Source organism: Amblyraja radiata, chromosome 4 (assembly GCF_010909765.2).
Source record: "Amblyraja radiata isolate CabotCenter1 chromosome 4, sAmbRad1.1.pri, whole genome shotgun sequence".
NCBI lineage: Eukaryota > Metazoa > Chordata > Chondrichthyes > Rajiformes > Rajidae > Amblyraja > Amblyraja radiata.
Genome location: NC_045959.1, coordinates 95,935,799 through 95,962,425, shown reverse-complemented (window position 1 = coordinate 95,962,425; position 26,627 = coordinate 95,935,799). Strand labels below are relative to the sequence as shown.

The following is a 26,627-nucleotide window of genomic DNA, read 5'->3' as shown; positions in this document are numbered from 1 at the left end:
GGCAGGTTTTTAATCAAAAAGATAATAATAATAATAATGGATGGGATTTATATAGCGCCTTTCTAATCCTCAAGGCGCTTTACATCGCATTATTCATTCACTCCTCAGTCACACTCGGTGGTGGTAAGCTACTTCTGTACACATTCACACAGGCAAAGGTGGGTGAAGTGTCTTGCCCAAGGACACAACGATAGTATGCACTCCAAGCGGGATTCGAACCGGCCACCTTCCGGTCGCCAGCCGAACACTTAGCCCATTGTGCCATCTGTCGTCCCGATGATGCCTAGCGTTATGGGAAAAAAGATGCCTAGCGTTATGGGAAATGGGCAAAAAGGAAGAAAAGAGGCCTATAGCAGATTGGCCATGATCTTACTCATTGGCAGAGCAGGCATGTTGAGACTTAAGGTCTAATCAGGAGAAAGCAGGAGAATTGGATTGGGAGAGATAGATCAGCCATGATTGAATGGCGGAGTAGACTTGATGAACCGAATGGCCTAATTCTGCTCCTATAACTTATGAACCATATAAATCCTGCTCTGTTCTTATTTTCTGAAGTTCCTGGTGTATTTATCACTGATTTCAACAAAAAGCCCTAGAATAAAGGGTTAATTCATGAAATAAATACTGTAAACAGAGTCCCTGCAAAGTCCCATCGATGACTGTTCCAATCTTCAATATGTCTAGATATGTTCTATTCAGTACCAATATACCAATTTGTTCAAATTAATATAAAGTTTAGCAATGTAAACAGCTATTACTAAGCCTGCCCAGACCAAGTGAAGAATATAATTAAATTAGTATTTCATTTAATCTAAAGTTGCTTCTAAACTCCAGATTATAGAAGCCCAGCCGTTCCATTCTCTCAGCATATGACAGTCCCGCCATCCCGTGAATTAACCTTGTAAACCTATGCTGCACACCCTCAATAGCAAGAATTTCCTTCCTCAAATTAGGGGACCATAAAGACTTGTTTTCTTTGATTACACATGCACAATACAGGCCATTGTTGAACTTAGCAGGAATGTGCTTCCATCGCAGACCCTTGTTAGATAGGAAGGAAAGGTATAGCACCTTTCACAAATTCTAGACCTTCCAAAGGGTCTTTAAGAGAATGACAAAGCATCTTTCTCTAGAGTTGTCCACTGCTGAAATGAGGGGATTTAGGCAGTCAATTTGTGCACAGTAAACTGGATAAATTATAAGATCATTTGCTTTATGTGTTGGTTGAATGGTGAATATTGGCGAAGGCATTGAGATAACACACATGCTCTCCTTAGTATTGTTGCGAGATCTTTATGACCACCCAACAGTCTTGGTTTCTGAAAGATGGCATCGCTGACAGTGTAACATTCCCACAAGAGTTTAATAATGGAATCTGGGCCAGGGATGAGTTTTAAACAATAGGAACCATTTATTGACAACTACCCTTGTCCCAGTCAGTAGTCCCAATGGAGAAAATTGACTGAATTGTAAAGATTTTAGTCTTCTTTACTTAATAACACACACACATTCCTGTGGGAAGATGAATGTTCTTTGTTTTATATACTCCTAACACTGAAATAAAAGCCAAATTATTTTCTGTGACATTCAATCAAAATATTGGATTAAACTCTTTGATCAGGTGCATATTTCAATCATTTGTGCTTCAATCTCTTATGCTAAGATTTTGATATTCATTGTGAAAAATTCAGTAACTCAATGATTTCTGGACTTACATAGGAAATGAAAATAGTGTGTTCTAATTGTTTCCATTGTTAACCATCAAACCATAAGACCACTAGAAAAGGAGAACGTATTTGAACTCAGGAATCTGTCTCATTCATATCCCAGGATAATAATGCTTTAATACAAAAATTCTGAACCTTGTGTTCAGTTTATCTCTGTATTGGTTTGTTGCTCTAATCATTTTGATCTCCTCCAATCATCCAGGAGCTTTGTGATCCTCAACCTTTTGTTTCTTGTATATTCCAAGTAGCTCATCCTTAAAATATTTGCCTAATAAATCTGTCAGTCACCATTTAAATTGGGACCTTTTTTTACAGAAGAGTGTTCTAGATGTAGATGGTGTGAAGAAATGATTACTGATATTACCTCTGAACTGCGTAGCACTGCTCTAAGATAATGCCCCTTTATCCTGGAATCCTCAACAAAGGAAACCATTTCTCATGATCTACCTTACCATTCTTTAATAGAGTATTTTTGGCAACCGTGCAACAGCTGAAGGTGGGTTGGGGAGGACTGCAAAATCAATCAGAAACTGAGCTATGGAGTCATGGTGCCTAGATGGTGGGTTTGCCCCACCACCTCCATGTTGACTTACAGCCCATCTTGTCTAATCCCATTTGCCCGCATTAGGTCTATAACCTCTGATCCATTGCCTCATTAAATTGCTGTCTATACGTCTCAATGTTTAAAGAGCCCAATAAACTTATATTACAGTATTGTCTTTCAATAAAATCAGGGTGATCTCTCTAGTAAATTGCAGTGAGACGAGAGTATGTCTAGTTTAGTTTAGTTTAGTTTAGAGATACGTGCATGTGTATGTGTATAATTTCACTCTCTGTCACTCACAGTTGGATAAACTGTACTCGTCATAGAACCATTCTCGGTAGCAGGCAAGAACAGGTCCCTGGCTTTAATCACAAGGGGATTACTCAATCATTTGGGCTGGTCACTGCATTGTTGTAATATGTAACCATAACTTAAACATCATGAAACATAACTCGTCTTCTGATCTTACTGATACTGATCTTCTGGGGAATACAATTGTATGCAAATTGTTCTCATAAATTAACTTTAAAAATTTTCAGGATATAAAAAATGGCAGATTGACATCCATGTTCATTGTTGTGAGATGGTGTGTAGGAATTGACTTCATCTGAGAAAATTAATGTAATATGTGCTGCCGGTAATATTAACACATCTAGTCTCATCCACATATCTCTCCTGTACTCAACTTTTAGTTTAGATTAGTTTAAAGATACAGCGTTGAAACAGGCCCTTCAGCCCATTGAGTCCGCGCTGACCCACACACTATTCTATCATGCACACGAGGGATAATTTACAGAAATCGGTCAACCTACAAACCTACACGTCTTTGGAATGTGGGAGGAAACCAGTGCAGCTGGAGAAACCCCACATGGTCCCAGGGGGAATATACCAACTCTGCACAGACAGCACCCATAGTTAGGATCGAACCCTGGTCTGTGATCTACCAAATCTACCGCTGCACCACCGTGTCGCCCTTAAATCTGACCTGCAGTTCTTCCCAGCCTGCCAGTGCTTGAAACTCAGGGAGAGCAGAACTGAACTCAAGCTACAAATTTAACATTGCTATCTCACACTAAATGTTGCAGCTTCAGATCTGCTGGCTTGAGTGATGATCAAAGATTTTCTTAATGGGAATTGTGCTCGTTATTTCAGTAAACTTTGAAGGAATATTTGAGAGGAATAGAGCCACCATTTTGTCGATCAGTTGCATCATCATTGGACCTGCTACTTGTCCAGAATAGTCAGCAGATCTCTGTAAAGACTTCATGATGCAGCTCATGCAGTAACGGGTGTCAGGGCTTGTATTCACTGGCATTTAGAAAGATGAGAGGGGATCTTATAGAAACATAAAATTCTTAAGGGATTATGCAGGTAAGATGCAGGAAAAATGTTCCCGATGTTGGGGGAATCCAGAACCAGGGGTCACAGTTTAAGAATAAGGGATAGGCCATTTAGGACTGAGATGAGGAAAACATTTTTCACCCAGAGTGGAATTCTCTGCCACAGAAGGCAGTGGAGGCCAATTCACTGGATGTTTTCAATAGATAGTTATAGCTCTTTGGGCTAACGGAATCAAGGGATATGGGGAGAAAGCAGGAATGGCCTACTCCTGCACCTGTTTTCTATGTTTCTATGTCTATGTTTATGGTGAGAAGGCAGGAGAATGGGTTAAGAGGGAAAGATAGATCAGCCATGATTGAATGGCAGAGTAGACTTGGTGGGCCGAATGGCCTAATTCTGCCCCTACAACTTATGAACATGGACGTATGATCCAGTGCAGAAACCAGATGAACAACTACATGAGCTTACAAACAGCACGAGGCTACTTCAGACCCACTTCCAGCTGTTTATGAGACACTTTACAACAGAAAACTTCCACAAGAATCCTCCTCTGGCTTCCCTATTAAAATTCAAGTTAACACCTTTAATATAATTGCTGCAAACCTGAAACTCAAAAATTCTATGAGCTTACAAACTATGGAAACTTAACACCCTGGCATGTGTAAAATATCCTTGGGTCACCGCAAATCTTCCTCATATTTGTTATACATTTGGTTCTTTTATGGTATATTTAACAGTGTGCATAAGTAGAGACATCGATGTATCAGATAACAGTCTCCCAGTGCCTCAGGTTTTTATATCAGGTGATGGCATATCTTTGCAACCTCCTCTAACTGTTGGATCTATGGACACATGTTTTCAGAGGAGTGCAAAGAGAGTGCAGTCCTCTACATCAGAATTCCGAGGAATCTATTGAAGATGGCTCTGGATTTCTCAGGTCATATACAAATGGACCAGGAAGGTAAAAGATGTCTGGATGCAGATGGATGCAGATGCCAGTGCGACACGGGTGGGTTTAAACTCAATAGTGGAGGGGGGTGGGGTCAACAACGTGGATGCGTATGCGTGCAGTTAACGGGAAAGAGAATGCAGGAAAGGTCACGCTTAAACTAATATGGCAGGGGGATTGGAACCAATGCAGGGAGACAGAGGGCTGTAAAATGAGGGCAGAAGCAAAAAGATAGAAGGGAGAAAACAGAAACAAACCTGAAAGATTTGTGCTTTAATGCGAGGAGCATTCGTAATAAGGTGGATGAATTGAATGTGCAGCTGGCTGGTACCAGATATGATCTTGTTGGGATTACGGAGCCATGGCTCCAGGGTGACCAAGGCTGGTGTATTCAGGGGTATGCAGGGGTATTCGATATTCAGGAAGGATAGACAGAAAGGAAGAGGAGGTGGGTGGCATTGCTGGTTAAAGAGGAGATTAATGCAATAGTAAGGAGAGACATTAGCTTGGATGCTGTAGAATCTGTGTGGGTAGAACTGCGAAATAGCCAAGGGCAGAAAATGCATGTTGGAGTTGTGTACAGACATCCAAACAGCAGGAGTGAGGTTTGATAGCATCAAACAGGAAATTAGAGATGCATGTGGCAAAGGTACAGCAGTTATCATGGGTGACATATAGATTGGGCTAACCAAATTGGTAACAGCACTGAGGAGGAGGATTTCCTGGAGTGTATATGGAATGGTTTTCTAAACCAATATGTAGAGGAACCAACTAGAGGGCAGGCCATCTGTGTAATGAGGAAGGATTAGTTAGCAATCTTGTTGTGCAAAGCCCCCTGGGCAACAGTGACCAAAATATGGTGGAATTCTGCATTAAGATGGAGAGTGACACAGTTAATTCAGAGACCCGGGTCCTGAACTTCAAGAAAGGTAACTTTGATGGTATGAGACGGGAATTGACTAGGATAGACTGGCAAATGATACTTAAAGGGTTGACGGTGAATATACAATGGCAAAGATTTAAAGATCGCATGGATGAATTACAACAATTATTCATCCCTGTCTGGCGTAAAAATAAAACAGGGATGGAGGGTCAACCGTGGCTAATGAGGGAAATTAGGGATAGTGTTAAATCCAAGGACGAGGCATATAAATTGGCCAGAGAAAGCAGCAAACTGGGAGAAATTGAGAATTCAACAGCAGAGGACAAAGGGCTTAATTAAGAAGGGGAAAATAGAACATGAAAGAAAGCTTTCAGGGAACTTAAAAACTGACTGTAAAAGCTTCTTTAGATATGTGAAGAGGAAAAGATTAGTGAAGACAAAAGTAGGTCCCTTACAGTCAGAAACATAATGGGAATTTATAATGGGAAACAAGGAAATGGCAGTGCTTTGTACTTTGGTTCTGTCTTCAATAAGAAGACACAAACAATCTCCAAGAAATACTAGGCGACAGAGGATCCAGCGTGATGGAGGAACTGAAGGAAATTCACATTAGTCATGAAATGGTGTTGGGACTGAAGGCAGATAAATCCCCAGGACCGGTTGGTCTGCATCCCAGAGTACTCAAGGAGGTGGCCCTAGAAATCGTGGATGCATGGGGGATCTTTTTCCAATGTTCTATAAACTCTGGATCAGATCCTGTGGACTGGAGGGTAGTCAATGTAACCCTACTTTTTAAGAAAGGAGGGAGAGAGAAAACAGGGAATTATAGACTAGTTAGCCTGACATCGGTAGTGGGGAAGTGCATGAGTCGATTATTAAAGATGTAATAGTGGCGCATTTGGAAAGCAGTGACAGGATCGGTCAAAGTCAGTATGGATTTATGATGGGGAAATCATGCTTGACTAATCTTCTGGAATTTTCTGAGGATGTAACAAATAGAATGGATAAGGACGAGCCAGTGGATGTGGTGTATCTGGACTTTCAAAAAGCCTTTGACAAGGAGATTAATGTGTAAAAATCAGGAACAGGGTACTGATTGGGGATGATCAGCCATAATCATATTGAATGGCAATGCTGGCTCGAAGGGCCAAATGGTCCTACTCCTGTATCTATTTTCTATGTTTCTATGTTTTTATGCTGGAATCTTGAGTAAAACACAGCGTGCTGAAATAGCTCAGCGGGTTAGGCAACATCTGTGGAGGACATGGACAGGCCATGTTTTGGGTCGGCACATTCTTCACAAGTTCACAAGTTATAGGAGGAGAATTAGGCCATTCAGCCCATCGAGTCTATTCCGCCATTCAATCATGGCTGATCTTTGCCTTGTAATCCAATTTTCCTGCCTTCACCCCAAACCCTTGACACCCATTCTAATCAAGAATTTGTCTATCTCTGCCTTAAGACTGATTGTAGTAGGGTGGTGAGAGCTGGAAAAGAGTTGGGGTGGGACAACGCAATTGACAACTATCACTTGGCAGGCTTTGTCCCACCTCCATCTCTTTTCCAGCTTTCTCCTTTTGAGTTTTGCCTAGCTAAAATATGTCTGACTTGCAAGTGTTGCCGTTCGCTGGAACAAGTGATCAACATGTGGCCCAGGCTGCCTTCCCACAGGTCTAGGAGCCAGCACCTGGAATCGTGCAACTAAAGACACTGTCTGGAATACTCCTTTACTGGGTTGTTTTTCCATGGATGTTCAGCCGATTTGCCACCACAGGAAGATGTTTCACTGGGTGCTGTGCAAGATAACCAGGCAGCTGTTAAAATCCATTCAACAGACAATAGACAATAGGTGCAGGAGTAGGCCATTCTGCCCTTCGGGCCAGCACCGCCATTCAATGTGATCATGGCAATGTTATCAGTAGCCCGTTCCTGCCTTCTCTCCATATCCCTTAGCTCTGCTATCCCTAAGAGCTCTATCTAACTCTCTTGAAAGCATCCAGAGAACCAGCCTCCACTGCCCTCTGAGGCAGAGAATTCCACACACTCACAACTCTTTGTGTGAAAAAGAGTTCCTCCTGCAGCAGCCACCCCCATGATATTCGCAACCTTCCAAGCAGAGCGCTGTCTGCCCGTCTTAAACATGTACAAAGGACAACATGCTTTAGCTTTGCACCGAGGATATTATATTCAGAAGCTATTAGAGCTTTGAAAATGCACTTTAGGCAGGGATACTGTTCTGGAGAAGTCCTTCAATATTCAATGGTTGATGTTGAAAATGATTATGGTCATTTTGTGTCCTTTCTGTGTATCTGTTATGCTTTGGGGTTTAGTTATGTTAAGCCTTGATAAAGGAGAATTTGCACATAGACAATAGACAACAGGTGCAGGAGTAGGCCATTCGGCTCTTCGAGCCAGCACCGCCATTCAATGTGATCATGGCTGATCATCCCTAATCAGTACCCCGTTCCTGCCTTCTCCCCATATCCCCTGACTCCATTATCTTTAAGAGCCCTATCTAGCTCTCTTTTGAAAGTATCCAGAGAACCGGCCTCCCTGAGGCAGAGAAAGCTTTAACGTGATGCCAGTTAATTGACTCGGCTGCAGTGACCATTCCGAGTTGATGAGAATCTACTGATTTCTGAGGAATATGTGCTTTAAAATCACACGGCACACTATATATTTATGAAGTATTAGTTGGAAAGGCAGCCTAGCTCTGGAGTTGGAGACTGATCTGGTTAGGTCATGTGGGGAATCCTTTGAGGGGGGGACTCTAAAGGCCTGTCCCACTTTTGACGATTTTTTAGGCAACTGCCGCTACTGTCATAGTCGAAGCAGGTTGCCGAAAAACCGACGATAACCTACGTCATCCTGGCGACAACCTACGACAGCACCTACGTCAGGAGAAGTCAAGCTACGCTCATTGGCGTCAAACCCACTGTCGCCGAAAATGTTTCAACATGTTGAAAATTTAGCGGCGACCAGAAAGACGCTACGACTTTTTGCGCGACTGAGACTACTCCCGGCGACCACCGGCGAACATGTGGCGACAAACTAGTCACCTGTAGTTGCATAAAAAATCGTCTAAGTGGAACAGGCCCACAACTCTGTTTCTTCCAGGAATCAGGATTTGCTTAAGTCTGGGCTTCAAGAGAGATTCAAGATTCAAAATTCAAGAGAGTTTATTGTCATGTGTCCCTGATAGGACAATGAAATTCTTGCCTTGCTTCAGCACAACAGAACATAGTAGGCATGACTACAGAACAGATCAGTGTGTCCATATACCATTATATAAATATATACACACATGAATAAATAAACTGATAAAGTGCATTAAGACTTAAGCCCCTGTCCCACTTTTAGGACCTAATTTTGATTGTTGTTAATTTATAAAAAGGCTCAATAGATGAGAAAGTGGCATTGATGGTGTCGTTACCCGCCAGCCAAGAACATACATAAATAACGGGAATTGCCTGTTATTTGCCGCATATTCGATGAATGGAAAGGGAAAATCAAAACAGGAATTGCAGATGATGGAAATCTAAATTAAAAAAAAGAAAATACTGTAAATTGCAAACAGGCAACAAGTTAGGCTGCATCTGAGCACTCCTACGTTTAATCCTGAATCTGGATCATTTCCCTCCGCAGATTCAGTCTGGCCCGCCGAGTTCCTCTGACAGTTTATTTTTACTCCAGCATCTACGGTCTCTTGTGTCTCCTACACTCACTGTTTTTCTGTGTCTCACTTTCTGATCACTCCCATTCAGTTATTGGCCAGATAACCATGTTTACTGTTTATCACATTGTCACTCCAGTTTTACTCTGCAAAGGTCCTGGGCCTCCTCCACTTTCAGAGTGAGGCCCAACGCAAATTGGAGGAACAGCACCTCATATTTCACTTGGGCAGCTTACAACCAGTCTGACTGTCTCCCTGATTAACTTTTACCTTTGTATGCTTTGTTGTCACCTTCCCCAGCTAACAATCACCTACTCTACAATTTCCTTGTTCTGCGTCCCCTTTGATGTCTCATTTTCACACCACACCCCTCCATATCTCTGTGTGTCTCTCTCCCCTGACTCAGTCCAAAGAAGGGTCTCGACCCGAAACGTCACCCGTTCCTTCTATCCAGTGAAGCTGCCTGTCCTGCGGAGTTACTTCAGCTTTATGTGTCTGTCTTTACTCTACAAGAGACACCCCCACTCCCCCACTCTCCCTGCAGCTTCACAATCTTTGTTTGTCTCATTGCCAGTTCTGAGGAAGGATTTTTAACTTAAAATGTTAACTCTTTCTCTTCCCACAGATGCAGCCTGCTCAGCTGAATATCTCCTGCATATTCTGTTCTGGATAAAAGTGAACTGATGAATGCACTGATGCTGGATTTAGAAAAGGCATTCAAAAAATTGGTTTCACAAGGAGGTTTACTGTGCAGGTAAGAGCTCATGACATGGATGGAGGATTGGCTAACTAACAGAGAGTTGAGATAACTGCGTCATTTTAAAGTAGGCAATTTGGAACAGGTGGGGTGCAACTGGAATCAGTACTGGGGCTTTCACCATTTACAATCCATATCAACGACTTATATAAAAGGAATAGATTTAAATTTTGGGTGGCTGGTATAATAATGTTAATAACTTGAATAAAGGAATACCATTCCATTTATACGGCACTTTGACCACCACCATCATCCAACATGGAACGCGGCCATATTGTTAGGTAATCAGTTAGCTAATCATATAGCCAAAAGAGCAATTGGAGGTGAGGCAAAGATCAAATGTAATTTGACTGAATGGGTGAATGTTGTTGTGTTCTTGTTTATTGCTAGCATCTGGAGAGCCTCTTATCTAGTTCAAGTGTAGGAAGGAACTGCAGATGCTGGTTTAAACCAAAGATATACAAAAAAATTCTGGAGTAACTCAGCGGGACAGGCAACATCTCTGGAGAGAAGGAATGGGTGACGTTTCGGGTCGAGACCCTTCTTTAGTCTGAGTTACTCCGGCATTTTGTGTCTATCAGTTTCAAGTGACAGATTCATTATGCAAGTTATTTGATGTGTACAAGACCCTGCTAGCATTTTGGAAAACAGCAGGGGGGAAGCATGTCTACTCACTCGGTTAAATATTTTTTGCACTGATCTGGTCTAGGAAGCCCAAAAGGTCACGGTTTTCAATTATCCTTGTGGGCAAGGAACAAGAATGCACAACACAATTGGGCCCCACGGCGGTGGCAGCTGATAGAGCTGCTGCTCACAATGCCAGAGATCCCGGTTCGATCCCGACCTCAGGAGTTGTCTGTGTGGAGTTTGCACATTCTCTTTGTGACTGCGCGGGTTTGCTACATGTGCTCCAGTTTCGTTCCACATCCTATAGATGTGCGGGTTGGAGATTACTCGGCCTCTGTAAAAAAATTGCCTCTAGTTTGTAGGGAGTGGATGAGAAAGTGGGAAAATGGAGAACGAGTGTGAACATGTGACCAATCGGCTGCATGGACTCGGTGGACCGAAGGGCCTGTTTATGTGCTGTATCGCTAAACAAATAGCAAGGAGGTCAGTGGTTCCAAGTCCTCTGCCATCAATGAATTGTCTGCAATAACACCAACTCAGAGCTGGTGACTGCCTGTTTTCCAACCACAGCTTACCAGAGGAATGGTAACAATGCCTGTTCTGAAATTGGATTGTTGCTTACCAACAGTCAAAATCTATATTACTAAAAGTAAGATCTTGACCACTTCCTGTTTTCTGTTTCATGATTTTTGAAAAAACGCTGCCACTTATGGCTGTGATTTTTGGCCATCTTACTCAGAGTCCCCCTCCGCTGCGCAGGACAAGAGGATTTTTCCCATCTATGAAAAATAAAAGAGTTATTAATGTTTAAATAATGTTGACATTCTCTCTGCTGCCCCTGCTGGTGGAAGGGGGAAGGAAACGATAAAACCCGGAAGTGTTGTGCATCACTCAGTCTCTGCAAGATGGAGGAAGCGAGAGGGCCACGTCTCTCTGCTGTGAATAACACTGAACACATGTCTACTCAACTGTGGGTGCCCTTAATGTGGTTTGAAAATGAAAATGTGGTTGCTTTGAAATGCTGCACTGCAAATGGTTGTTGTTGGTGGTGGTAACTGCTTTGAAATGCTGCACTGCAAAAATGGAAGCTGGTGGAAACTTGACAACTTCCTGTTTGCACTGTATATTGATTTTAGATTAAACGCTACCACTTATGGCTGTGATTTTTCGCTATCTTACTCAGTCCCCCGCCGCTCATCAGGTGCAGGTGATTCTTCCCATCAACGAAAAAAAAAAGTGTTATTAGGGTTTAAAAAAATTGAATTTGGTTGCCTTGCACCCTGCTTGAAATGGCATGAAACTGCACTTGAATTTGGTGGCCTTGCACCCTGTTTGGTGGCACGAAACTGCACTTGAATTTGGTGGTCTTGCACCCTGCTTGAAGTGGTAATAAACTGCACTTGACTTTGGTGGCCTTGCACCCTGCTTGAAGTGGTCGGAAACTGCACTTGAATTCGGTGGCCTTGCACCCTGCTTGAAATGGTAGGAAACTACACTTGAATTCAGTGGCCTTGCCTCCTGCTTGAAGTGGTATGAAACTGCAATTGAATTTGGTGGCCTTGCATCCTGCTTGAAGTGGTATGAAACTGCAATTGAATTTGGTGGCCTTGCATCCTGCTTGAAGTGGTAAGAAACTGCACTTGAATTTAGTGGCCTTGCACCCTGCTTGAAATGGAATTTCAAGGAATAGCCGCGAGTCAACTGGTAGCCCACCAGCCATGAGTGAGCTGCCAACACACCAGGCTTGAGTGACTGTGCTTCCACCCCAAGAATTCATTTGTCCATACTAGCCCTCTGGAAACCAGTCCCTTCAGCCCACAATACCCATACTAGCACTCCACAAAGCGCCCCCCCCCCCCCACTGGCCACCAATATTGGCATTGGTGGAGAGGTGGAATATTGCGTTGGGGAACCAGCCCTCCAGTGTGAACATGGGACCCAACGGGTCCCACTTAGTCTAGTATTATCCTACTTTTCTTATTTGTATACAAAGCCCTTAACGGGCTTGTCCCCTCCTATATCAAAAATCTTCTAATCCACCATTCTACCTCCAGGTCCCTCAGAACGGTCGACTTGGGGCTACTGACTATCCCGCGGTCTAGATTTAAGCTCTGGGGTGACTGCGCTTTTGCGGTTGCAGCACCTAGACTGTGGAACAGCATCCCTCTCCTCATCAAAACTGCTCCCTCCATTGACTCCTTTAAGTCTAGACTTAAAACCTATTTCTACTCCCTAGCGTTTTTGAGGCCTTCTGAGGGGGCGCTGTAAACAGTTTATGTATGTAGTGTTAGGTCCGTCCACCGTTGTATGTAGCACATTAGTATCTGAACTGATGTACAGTTCTTGGTCAACGTGAGTTGTTTTTAAATGTGCTATACAATAAAATTGATTGATTGATTGATTGATTGATTGATTGATTGATTTTCCACTGAGTTTCACAGCTTGCCACAATGAGAAATCAAACAAGTCTAGATGAAGAGTCTCAACCGGAAACTTTAACTCTTCATTTCCCTTCCCAGATGCTCCTGTCCCGCTATGTTGCTCCAATGGCTCTCAGTTTTTTGGTACAGATTTCAGAATCTGCAGTCTCTTGTGCCTCCAAGACATTATCCACCCTGTCTTATTTAAGTGCAAGGTATGCGAGCCATCAGTTTTTGAGATATTTATATCATCAAGCCCTTAATTTTGAAATAATCCTATTTCTCTTATTTTAGTTTAGTTTCGAGATACAGCGCGGAATCAGGCCCTTCGGCCCACCGGGTCAGCGCCGACCAGCGATCCCCACACACTAACACTATCCTACACACGCTAGGGACAATTTTTATATTTACCAAGCCCATTAACCTACAAAGCTGTACGGCATTGGAGTGTGGGAGGAAACCGAAGATCTCGGAGAAAACCCACGCAGGTGATGGGAAGAACGTACAAACTCCGTACAGACAGCACCTGTAGTCGGGATCGAACCTGGGTCTCCGGTGCTGCATTTGCTGTAAGGCAGCAACTCTACCGCTGCGCCACCGTGCCGTACCGTCCTGTAGCTTATGTGCTCATTGCTTTAAACTAATTGTATTCTTCAAATTTATACTGCATTGTGAACGTATGTACTAAGACGACGTGCCAAAATGTACACATACATAGAGTGACAAATTTAATAGTGATCTCTTTGACAGGATTGAAAAAAATGGAGTGATTTTCTGCACTGAAATTCCCTATAAGACAAGACAGCAAAGAGGGTCGAAGTAGTCAAGGTTTCCTGTGCTGTACAAGCTGGAGCTCTGTATGCGGTAACAATCGATGCAATATAATGGAGAGTTATTGAGCAATGCCATTTTAAACTGCCCCCTACTGCAACCACTCATAACACCAACATTAAAAGGGAGGAAAAGCACTTTCCCTCTCTTAAGGAAGATCTTTAACAATACAAAATGTTGAAATGGATAGAACTTTTCAAGAATCATCAAAAGCAGAATAAACTAGATAAGAGTTTGCTCCCTTTTGGTGATGATGGAATCTGTTTATCTTGGCTCCTGGTAAAGATGAATGGGGTCATTGGATATTGGGGCAAATAACATCAGTTTTGTGGGACATTGGTGAGGCCACATCTGGTAATCTTTTTACGGTATTGGTTTCCTTATTTAAGGAAGGATGTTAATGTGTTGTTTGTGGTTCTCGACTCATGCTTGGAATGGATGAGTTAATGTTTGAGGCGATGCTTGTATCTGATGGAGTTAGAAGAGTAAATGGGGGCTGGATGGAACCACTCAATGTAGACAGGGTGGTATATGGTGACGCGACTGCTATTTAGGACAGAGATGTGATCGAACCTTTCCTCTTAAAGTTGTGAGTCTTTGGAACTCTCTTACTCAACGGTGGTGGAAGCAGACTCTTTGACACAGAGAGTTGTGAGTCTGTGGAATTCTCTGCCTCAGAGGGCGGTGGAGGCCGGTTCTCTGGATACTTTCAAGAGAGAGCTAGATAGGGCTCTTAAAGATAGCGGTCAGGGGATTTGGGGAGAAGGCAGGAACTGATTGTGGGTGATCAGCCATGATCACATTGAATGGCGGTGCTGGCTCGAAGGGCCAAATGGCCTACTCCTGCACCTATTGTCTGTTGTCTATTGGCTATTGTCCATTGAATATTTTATTGGTTTATCAGGAAGTAAATCGATTCTTGATAAGCAATGCGTTAGAGGTTTATTGAGTAGGATATTTGATATTACAAGCTCATCAGCTATAATTTTATTGAATGGTGGTGGAGGCTTAAGCGGGCTGCTCCTAAATTTTCCATGACATGGAAAGGGTCACGGGGAACAGAACCTCCCTGAAGGGCACCCACAGGATGGTCCTGTTGCTCATCAATGCAGTTGTACTGAATGACTGCTTATGTTTAGAATGGTGCTAGCTATTCTGTTATTGGGCAGCTGGCATTTATGATGCAGGCATAAACCAGCTGATCCGACGGATGGAGAACTGGGATGCATCCAGCACAGGAAACAAAGGTCCAGTCACTAACCCTATGGGAGGGGGCTGTGACTTTGAGGACTGCCTGCATTGACCCTGGATGACGTGGCCACCCTTTCCAGGAACGAAAGATGCTCTATGACCCAAAGTGCGACTCTGGCCATGAGCCCCAGGCTATGGAGTACATTAGAGGCATTGCCCGAGGCAGCTCACTTCTCCACTTTTCATCCCAGGAGGCCATTGAGTGGATTGACCCAAGGGGTCAAAAGAGGAACATCGAGGATGAAGGGAAGTGCTGGATTCATAGTCAAATGCTCATTCTTTGTAATGAAAATCAAAGTGTGCACTCACCCAAAATGCCACCTAAAGGCTGGCGCATTTAAATTCCAGCACCTGCCCTGGATTAGTGAACCCGTTGGCATATCAAGAAACCTGCCGTATTTTGGCAGTATAGCAAATAGAATAGGAAACTAAAGAAAACCATTTCTGCATTTGCAGAGAGAAACACGACTATGGTCCAAATGAATTAAGGGCCTGTCCCACTTACATGATTTTTTCGGCTACTTGCCGGCACCCATCATTAGGGTCGCTGAAAATTTTCACCAGGTTGAAAATGCAACAGCGACCAGAAAATGGTACGGCTCTTTGGGCGACTGCTCACGCCCAAACCAGGCGTCACCACGACCATACAGGCGACATGTCGTGGGGTGACGCCTGTATGGTCGTGAATAGTCGCCCAAAGAGTCGTACCTTTTTCTGGTCAGCTGGATTTTCATAATTTTGACATTTTCGCCGACCTGCTGCGACTATGATAGGTGTTGGCAAGTCGCCTGAAAAATCACGTAAGTGGGACAGGCCCTTTATGCTTCTCAACAAATGGCAGAAGATATGCCCTTGCTAATTTCTTCAAATTAAAATGGCTCAGAGTGGGATTAAAGTAGCAGCTAACATTTTAGGTGTGTCAGGTTATGAAGAATATTTCTGCTGTTTTCAGGTAATCTTTGAAGCTGTTTATTTCTCCCAAAAGAGAACTGTCACGCTATTCCTTGCAAGATTACCATGACAACATTTCCTTAAACTGGCTTTACATTGGGCATTCATCTAATACTATGCATGTAATCGCCTTGTCCCTTGCAATGCATGCATGTTGATTTCCTCCCATAGGGCGGCACGGTGGCGCAGTGGTAGAAAGCTAATGCCTTACAGCGCCAGAGACCCGGGTTCCATCCTGAGGTCTGGTCCCGTGCTGTATCTCTTATCTAAATATTGGGAAAGAACTACTTCCTCCTTGGTGAGACAAAGCATAGACAAGGCAACTGTTTCACTGAACACTTGCGCTCTGCGTACCAATGCTTGCTGGAGCTCTCGGTTGCTAACTCCTTCAACTCCTCGTCTCACTACCATGCCGACCTTTCTGTCCTGGGCCTTCTCCATTGCCAGAGAGAGACCTCACACAAAATGGACGGACAGCACCTCATATTGCACCTGGGTAGCTTACAACCCAATGCTAGAAACATTGTATTATTCAATTTTAACTAGTACCCTCCAACCCGCATCTCTTTCCTGTCACCTGGTGCACACACATTTTCCCATCGTCTCTCATCACTCTGTCCTTTTCCATCCTCCTTATGGTCATCTCCTACCCCTCCCAACACTGTCCCTACTCCTCCTTTATCCCCCCCCCCCGTCTTTTCTCTCCCTACTGGCCCTTCCATGAATATTCCTCTCTCCAGCTTTACATTCCACTCCTCTTCTTTCCTTATCTCAAACCCATTTTTCTCTTTTTCACTTTCTAACCTTAGTCACTTTACTTCCCCAACTGCAAATCACCCCGTCCCCAGCCTGTAATCCACCTATCTCTTGCCACGCTTTGCCCCTCTATCATCTCTCTTTTCCAGCTTTCTCTTGCACTTCTCCATTAATCGGGAGAGGGTCCTGACCCGAGATGTACTCCGTCCATTCCCTCCACAGTCGCAACTGACCCTTTGAGTTTCCCCAGAAACTTTGTCTCTTGCTCAAGATTCCAGCATCTGCAGTTCATTGTGTCACCACTTCCTCTTGTTCGCTGATTGCCACATGAAGTAGTTATAAGTGTGGCTCATCCGTTTGTCCACTCCTCAAGGACATTTTCTGCAACACATGGCCTCCCTGGAGAACTGGTTTCTAAGAATGGTTCACAGTTCAGGTCGGCACAGTTTGCCTTGTTCCTCCTCTATAATGGAATCTTGCATAGTTCACATTCACATCCACGCAAGAAGGCAGACGCAATGCTAGCATTTATTTCAATACAAAAACAGGGATGTAATGCTGAGGCTTTATAAGGCGCTGGTCAGGCCAATTTTGGAGTATTGTGAGCAATTTTGAGCACCATATCTGAGGAAAGATATGCTGGCTCTGGAGAAGGCCCAGAGGAGGTTTACAAGAATGATCCCAGGAATGATTGGGTTAACATATGATGAACGTTTGACGGCATTCGGCCTGTACTAGTGGAGTTTAGAAGAATGAGGGGGGACCTTATTGAAACGTACCGAATAGTGAAAGGCTTGGATCGAGTGGATGTGGAGAGGTTTCCACTAGTGGGAGAGTCTAGGACAAAAGGTCATAGCCTCAGAATTAAGGGACGTTCCTTTAGGAAGGAAAAGAGAAGTAATGTCTTCAGTCAGAGGGTGGTGAATCTGTGGAATTCTTTGTCACAGAAAGCTGTGGAGGCAAAGTCAGTGGATATTTTGAAGGCATAGATAGATTTTTGATTAGCACGGGTGTCAGGGAAATGGGGAGAAAGGGGTTAGGAGGGACAAAATGACAGACTTGATGGGCTGAATGGTTTAATTCCACTCCTATCATTTATACCATTCAGCGACCAGTGAGAAGACTGAAGGGTTTGCCTGCACAATGAAGGAATCAACAGAAAAGTGGTTCACGTCTCATCATCTACCAATGGCCTATCCATATACAGGACCACCCCACATTCCACCATAGTTGTCCTTTACCAAAAATAAACAACGGGTTACAGGTTGCAGGCCCAGTTGAGTCAGGTTTAATTTAGTTTAGAGACTTATAGCGCGGAAACAGGCCCTTCGGCCCATCGAGTCCGAGCCGACCAGTGATCCCCGCACATTAAAACTATCCTACACACACTATGGCCAATGTTACATTGATACCAAGCCAGTTCATCTACGAATCTGTATGTCTTTGGAGTGTGGGAGGAAACCGAAGGTCTCAGAGAAAACCCATGCAGATCACGGGGAGAACGTACAAACTCCGTACAGACAGCACCCGTAGTCAGGATTGAACCCGGTCTCTTGCATTGTAAGGCAGCAACTCTGCAGCCACGTCACCGTGCCGCCCTAATTAGGTGCAGCCTACTTTGAAGGGCAGGTAGAGGGGAAAAAAGTGGACCAAGAAAGGTCGGCACCGGACACCAGATCAGCAGAGATGGCTTTGAGTTGGGCAAATGTGACAACCAGTATTGACATGAGAATTACAGGTGGAGGTGACCCACAAGAATTGAAGGCATCTGGAGTGGGCATTTCAGGGACGACAGTGGCAGATTTGCAGTGGTGGAGTTCTTAAAAATTATGTTCTATTAAGAATATTGATTGAATTCATACCTGTTTGAGTAGATAATTTCATATTCAAATGAAAATATTTTAGCTTTGTATAAATTTATATAAGTAGATAATTGATTGTTTGAATGGGTTCATTTCCTTTTAAAGGGGAATCAATGTGCGTGGTGCAAGGATACCTAAAAGAATTGCACGCATCATGTGTTATAACTTTGATGCATGGTGCACCAGCCACTGCTGTTAGTTGAGAATTAACTGGCCTCAATGAAGGATGTTTTGTTAATAGCTCTATCTGTGTTATTTGCCTTGGCAAGCTGAAACACCAAAGAGCCACCAGACACTACATTTAGGTCGATCAGGATTGAGTCAACTCTGTAAATCTCAGGAGATACAGTGAAATGTATTGATAGCTATATCCTGAGAATGACTTTTAAAAGTGGCATCTTTGGTCTTCCACTTTCTTTGGTTCTTCCTTTGATTTAATAGCCCAATGATTAATTTTCAATGGCTCTTAAGAAGTTAAGGCCAAGGGGGAGGGAGGTTGATTCAAGATTTTCTTGCACCTTTATTCTGGTCAAAAAAGCAGTTGTTAACTGATACTTTTTTACAGAGACTAGCCTTGGATGGATATTACATATAGGCATCATGGCGGAGATAGACACAAAAATTCTGGATTAACTCAGCGGGACAGGCAGCATCCTTGGATAGAAGGATGGGTGACGTTTCGGGTTGACACTCCTTCTTTATGCAAGCTTGATTGACGGAAAGTTGGCCACGGTGGCCATCAGTATGGTATTTGGCCTCAAGAACATACACGAGTCTTATCATTTAGCACCTGCAACGGATGTCAGTTGTCCTTGAACTCACCACGATTTGTTGATATATGGCCTAGTCTAAGGTGCTGTCTGTACGGAATTTGTACGTTCTCCTCGTGACCACATGGGTTTTCTCCCAGATCTTCAGTTTCATCCCACACTCCATAGACGTACAGGTTTGCAGGTTAATTGGCTTTCTATAAATCTATATCATCCCTAGTGCGTGTAGGATAGTGTAAATGTGCGTAGATCGCTGGTCGGCACAGACTCGGTGAGCCTAAGGGCCTGTATCCGCACTGTATCTCTATATTAAACTAAACACTCTCATAAATATACCTAAAGTGAATAGCATGGATACATTTAATGGGATGCTATTCAATCACATAAATTTGAAAGGAAAAGAAGATTATGCAATTTGAGTGAGATGAAAAGGGAAGAATACTTGTGTTAAAGAAAAGACTGGCATTGACAAGCTGATCTGTTTCTGGACTGGAGGTGGAAAGCTATTTTCTGTAATATTAAGCCGGGAGGGTTCGGTATGCTCCCCACCAGTTTCATATTCGAGCTGGAGACTTCTACTGGTAGCAGGGACCCTGTTCATCTCCACTTTCCCTGCCACCACCCTGGAATATTACATCTGTAACTGATACCTAAGAAACCGTGAATGCCACCAAGAGCATACAGGTTATACAAACAAGGCCAATGGACTTATTTAACCATTTCTGATCATGATCCAATTTCTAGACCATTGTTTCTCATAGAAACATTTTATACACTCAGTTACTTTCAGTTGGTACTTACAGTTACTAAGGGTAAAATAAATTCATAATCTAAATGTTACCATTTTTTAATGTCCTATTTCCATTAACATTAATTCCACTGTTAATAATGGTAATGATAGAAGTTGCAGTTAAACATGTTTTGACACACTCACCAAGCATACTGGACAAATTCCAAAAGTCACAAAGTACTTAGCTACCTGCAGATGGCAGATTGGCTGTATGCTGGTCCCTCAGTGGCACTTAAGGCCTGTCCAACCTGCGTCTGTGTCAGACCTAGAGACAGACGTCGAATTTTAAAAGCTTTTGCAAACTCACGAATTTCTTCAAGGTTTACTCCATCAACTTCACTGGCTGCTGTTTGAGGATCTGTAGTGAATGCATAAACACAAGTGTGTCAGTGGATTATGGAGTAGACACACAAAGATACACACATACACAAGCACTGAAAGAGACTCACATAGACATCTACATGCATACTTAACACAAGACTGGAGGGCTTGGTTTCATTGCTCCCAATTAGTGGGTACTGAGGATATAACGGAGCAGTTGTGGTTGCATGTTTTACATTCTCCCCACTTTTCTTAGGCCATGCATCAGGAGCACATAGAAGCCCTGCATAAGCAGTCGAAAGAGAGCACCTCCTCACAAACTATCCATCCCTTGCAGCCACCTCCTGTCCCATCTATGAAAGCGTCTGTGAATTACACGTTCGCTTCCTTAACCATCTCCGAACCCACAGAGCTGTGGAAGTAAGCCAACCTTGATCCCGGGGGACTGCCTAAGAAGAAAACAACTGCCTTCCTACTGGGGACAGTTCAAATTGACACAAACACGTTAATGATGCACACGCACTTATGCACAAACACACACTTACACATAGATCCATACTGGTCATGCACATACCAAAATAATGACCACACTGACTAAACAGAAATACAAGCCCGTAAAAGCAGCCAGTATATTCCAATAGATGAAGCTGCAAGCACACGTCGGGCTACAGGCAATACTTACTGCATTCTTCATTTATTTTTTTCATTTACTACCATTTGAGAGGGAGTACCAGTAAATAAGCACTGACTAGACTACCTGCAATGTATAAATCTACTTGAGGATTGACTAAAAAGGTGTGAGCTATTACATGCACAGTGATAATACTGTAGCATCATCACTTTATTGAACACCTCAAAGACTCTGGGCACCTTAGCATTACTGCAGTGCCTTTTTCTATGGAAAATGGTACCTAAATTATAATGTGTATGAGGTTTGGAAGTGACAGGCTGGGAGCAGAGTCTGTTTGAATGTGACTGAATGGCTGGAGTTGGGGATGGGTGAAGGAATAAAAAAAAACAATGAGTAAAGAGAGAAAAAAGCTGAGGAAGCAGGTTTGAGCTTACAGTGGGAGAAAAGTAGCAGCAGAAAAAAATAATGACAACTGCAGGTTGGAAGAAAATCATTCAAACGGGAGAATGGAAAGAGCAAACCTGTGGCATAAAAAGAACAAAATGGCCAACCCATCTTTATAAGATGGATATTCAAAAATCAGTGTTCCCTCAGCAGATGTTGCCTTCCACATTTCTAGCATCGACAGTGTTTGCTACTGGGCTTTGAGTTGAAATAAAGATGTTATACACTTACGAAAATGGTACCACTTTTAATACCATCTTTAATCTTCTTACTCATACAAAGGTATTTAGATGGCGGTGACTCAGCAGGGGAGTGCGGAAAGTGCAGGAGTGAGAGGACTGTTATTTTTCTTGTATCCTCCTAGATACTCAAGGATCAAATCCTGATTCCAAATGATTGATCCTGATGCTTAATTCCAACCATGGAATTATAAACATTCAAAGGGCTTTCATAAGACTGTGGTACGAATCACATATGGATACCAGAGTTTTACATGAAGCTCGATTTATGAAGTGTGTGAGATAGTAACAAATGTGTAAAAGAGATTTCAGTAAAAGAGGGGCATGGGTGAGTGAACAGGAGGGCAGTCATCCAGTTGTGTAGCCTATTTAATACCTATCCTTCTTTTCAGAGAGTAGGCATGTTTCTCCACCGATCTCTGCTCTATTTGGGGCAAACAGACAAATGCTTCCTGTGGCTAATCTAGGTGCAATGATCACAAATTTGATCCTTGAGTACCTCAAAAAAATACCAGTCCCATCACTCATGCACTCTCATTCATCAGCTGCGCCATCACCATCTAAATTGTATTTTCTATGAGTAAGAAGATCAAAGATGGTATTAAAACTGGTAAAATTTAGGCAAGCGTATAAATGGCCTGTGCTACTTGGAGATTTCTTTCGGTGACTGCCGGCGTCATATCAGGGTCGCCAAAAGATTTTGAACATTTCAAAATCCAGTGGCGACGAAATAAATGTTGCGACACTTGAGGAAACACTGTGCGTCAATACATCATCACGCCGCGTCACGCTGCATCACACCGCCACTTTTTCGGTAGCCTGATACGTCAGTCAATGATGCCGGCAGTCGCTGAAAAAATCGCCAAGTGGGACGGGCCCTTAAAATCTTTATTTCAGCTCAAAGCCCAGTTGCAAACACTGTTGATGCTAGAAATGTGGAAGGCAACAACTACGGAGGGAACACTGATTTTTCGAATATTCATCTCATAAAGATGGGTCGGCCATTTGTTATTTTTACGCAATTTTCACAATTTCATAGTGGGAAGAGAGAAGAACGCACATTTAAGCAGATGATATGTTCTAAAGAAGTAACTTCAGTAACTGAAATAAAATGTGGACCAGAGAATTTGTACTATGTGAGGAAGCAAAAAAAAAGTAAAATAACATAATAAAGAAGAGGGCATGATGAAATAATAGAGTAAAAGGAGGACCAAGGAGTAAACTAAAAAAAGAGATCAGAAGGGCAAAAAGGGGCCAGGAGATAGTTCTGGCGGGTGGCATTAGGGACAATCCCAAAATATTTTATAAATACATAAGGGAGAAAAGGGTAACTAGAGAGAGAGTGGGACCTCTCAGGAATCAAAGCGGTCACCTCTGTGTGGAGGCACAGGAGATGGGCAAGGTCCTAAATGAGTATTTCTCCTCTGTATTTACCGAGGAGAAAGACAGTAGGATGGAGGAAATTAGACCAGTCACTGGATGTGTCTTGAGAGCAGTCAGGGTTACCGTCGAAGAAGTACTGAAGGTACTGTCGTGTTTGAAGGTAGACAAATCTCCGGGGCCTGATCTGATATATCCGAGGACATTGTGGGAAACTAGAGAGGAAATTGTAGGAGCCCTGGTTGAAATTTATGAGTCGTCCTTAAATACAGGAGAGGTGCCAGAAGACTGGAGAGTGGCAAATGTTGTGCCTCTTTTCAAGAAGGGCTACAGGGAAAATGCTGGAAACTATAGGCCGGTGAGCTTAACGTCTGTAGTTGGTAAGTTACTGGAGAGTATTCTGAGGGAAAGGATAAACAGGCATTTGGATGGGCAAGGCCTGATTAGGGATAGTCAGCATGGTTTTGTACGTGGGAGGTCATGTCTCACAAATCTGATTGATTTTTTTGAAGACGAGACAAAAAAGGTTGATGAGGGCAGAGCTGTAGATGTTCTGTACATGGACTTCAGTGAGGTGCTCAACAAGGTTCCGCATGGTAGGCTGCTCTGGAAGGTTAGATCGCAAGGGATCCAAGCAGAGATAGCTGAATGATTAGCAAATTGGCTCCATGGAAGGCAGCAGAGGGTGATGGTGGAAGGTTGCTTCTCAGACTGGAGGCCTGTGACTAGTGGTGTGCCTCAGGGTTCGGTGCTGGGCCCATTACTGTTTGTCATCTACATCACTGATTTGGATGAGAACATACAGGGCAAGATTAGCAAGTTTGCTGATGATACCAAACTTAGTGGTATTGCAGATAGTGAAGATGGTTGTGAACGATTGCAGCAGGATCTGGATCGATTGGCCAGATGGAATTTAATACAGAGAAGTGTGAGGTGTTGCATTTTGGGACGTTGAACAAGGGCTGGATCCTACACAGTAAATGGTAGGCCTCTGGATAGTGTTGTACAGCAGAGGGATCTAGGAGTACAGGTGCATGGTTCTTTGAAGGTCGAGTCGCAGGTAGATAAGGTGGCCATTGGCAATTTGGCCTTCTCTAGTCAGAGTATTGAGTATTGAAGTTGGGAAGTCATGTTGCAGTTGTATAAGACGTTGGTGAGACCGCATTTAGAATATTGTGTTCAGTTCTGTGCACCATGTTATAGGAAAGATATTGTCAAGCTTGAAAGGGTTCAGAAAAGATTTACGAGGATGTTGCCAGGACTAGAGGGTGTGAGCTATAGGGAGAGATTGAGTAGGCTGGGTCTCTATTCCATAGAGCGCAGCAGGATGAGTTGAGATCTTACAGAGATATACAAAATCATAAGAGGAGTAGATCAGGTAGATGCACAGAGCCTTTTGCTCAGAGTAGGGGAATTGAGGACCAGAGGACATAGGTTCAAAGTGAAGGGGAAAATATTTAATAGGAATCCGTTACGTTTTCACACAAAGGGTGGTGTGGGTGTATGGAACAAGCTGCCAGAGGAGGGAGTTGAGGCTGGGACTATCCCATCGTTTAAGAAACAGTTCGACAGCTACATGGATAGGACAGGTTTGGAGGGATATGGACCAAGCGTAGGCAAGTGGGACTAGTGTAGCTGGGACAATGTTGGCCGGTGTGGGCGAGTTGGGCTGAAGGGCCTGTTTCCACACCGTATCACTCTATGACTATGACAGGGTGAATGAAGGATGGACAATTGACTGTGGAGGACAGAGCTCCAATTGTGGAATCCCAATTTCCACGCATTTTCAAATTAAGTTATGACCTCAATTTCAAATCTTCCATTTCACAGTCCTGTCATGTAAGGTATCATTTCAAAACATCAGAAAAAAATCAAACCTCTGGTATTGTTTTAAAAATTTAGTCTTTTTTTAAATTCTGGTTAATTTTACAATAATAAAAGTACTTCTGTTTGATGAATAAACAGAATGCTAAGTGATGGTAACATAAAAAATATTTTAGAAATATTCAGGTGTGGCACGGTGGTTGCCTTACAGCGTCAGAGACTCGGGTTCGATCCTGACTAGGGGTGCTGTCTGTGCTGAGTTTGTACATTCTCCACGTGACCTTCGTAGGTTTTCTCCGAGATCTTCGGTTTACTCCCACACTCTAAAGACATACAGATTTGTAGGTCAATTGGCTTGGTATAAATGTAAATTGTCCCTGGTGTGTGTAGGGCAAGTGTTAATGTGCGGGGATAGCTGGTCAGTGCGGACTTGGTGGGCTGAAGGGCCTGTTCCTGCGCTGTATATCTAAACTGAAGTAAAACACTTTTCAAGTTGAAATAGTGGGGCGATTTGAAAGCAAAAGATATTGGCAAAGAAAGAAGTGCAAATAAATTAATTAATCATGAATATAACTGGTCTTTAAAAACGATTGAATTAGTCAGGTTTCCAAGAAAATATGCATGCTCATCTTCCAATAGTATTGTTGGACCTTTGAAATCCACCTCAGAGGGCAGTTGAAGCCTTGGTTAGTCAGCTCATCTAAAATGGGGCACTTCTGACACTATTTTCTCGAGTCTTTGGAGTGGGACCTGAACCATGATATACTCACTGAGGTTGAGAGCCATCAGTGAATCAAGAATTACTTTTAAAAAAATGATTCGAGGTCGAACTCAGTTTTCAGGCCTCAAGATGGGCAGGAGCCATTTTGACTGAATACAGCCCCAGGCGTACAGTGACCTGTGGAATGTGACACTGTGATCAATCTAAAAACCGGAAATAATGTTAGTGCCTCTGATTATTGTCTCTCACAAAACTTTCTTTTGCACAGTGTGTGCTCCATGCTCACATATCCACGAGAGCATTCCCACTAGAGTCATAGGGCACTTTATGTTTTATCTAATAATTCAGCTCTTTACAAGAAAAAAAACTAGGTATTTCCAGTGACATCTGCTTAATGTTGATATGGTTATGATATGTTCAGCTTTGTGCCTGTCACTAGAACCATCAAGCAGGTGGTGCTATCATTCACAATAATGGTCACCTTGGCTGAAGTATTAGGATTTAGTTTAGTTTAGAGGTACAGCGCGGAAACAGACCCTTAGTCCCACCGAGTCCGCACCGACCAGCGACCCCCACACATTAACACTATCCTACACACACTAGCAACAATTTTACATTGCAACCAAGCCAATTAACCTACAAACGAGAACGTCTTGGGAGCGTGGGAGGAAACCGAAGCTCTCGGTGAAAATCCACGCAGGTCACGGGGAGAATGTACAAACTCTGTACAGACAGCACCCCTGGTCAGGATCGAACCCGGGTCTCAGGAGCTGTAAGTGCTGTAAGGCAGCAACTCTACTGCTGCACCACCGTGCCGCATTGTCTATTCATTGATGGATTGAGTAGAAGTTAGAAAATATTCTAACAATTTAACTGTGTTAAACTAGCAACATCAAGGAGATAGATTTTGTGGTTTGTTAAAAGATAGAAAAAAA

General features: G+C 43.1%; 1 protein-coding gene across 1 annotated transcript in view; it reads right to left on the bottom strand.

Moving 5' to 3' along the window:
- pou6f2 (POU class 6 homeobox 2) overlaps positions 1 to 26,627 on the bottom strand; it is a 473,829-nt gene that overhangs the window by 6,033 nt on the left and 441,169 nt on the right. The window contains exon 9 of the mRNA XM_033019974.1: positions 20,322 to 20,490. Within this exon, the coding sequence (XP_032875865.1) occupies positions 20,322 to 20,490 (169 nt within the window). The remainder of the gene's footprint in view (positions 1 to 20,321; positions 20,491 to 26,627) is intronic.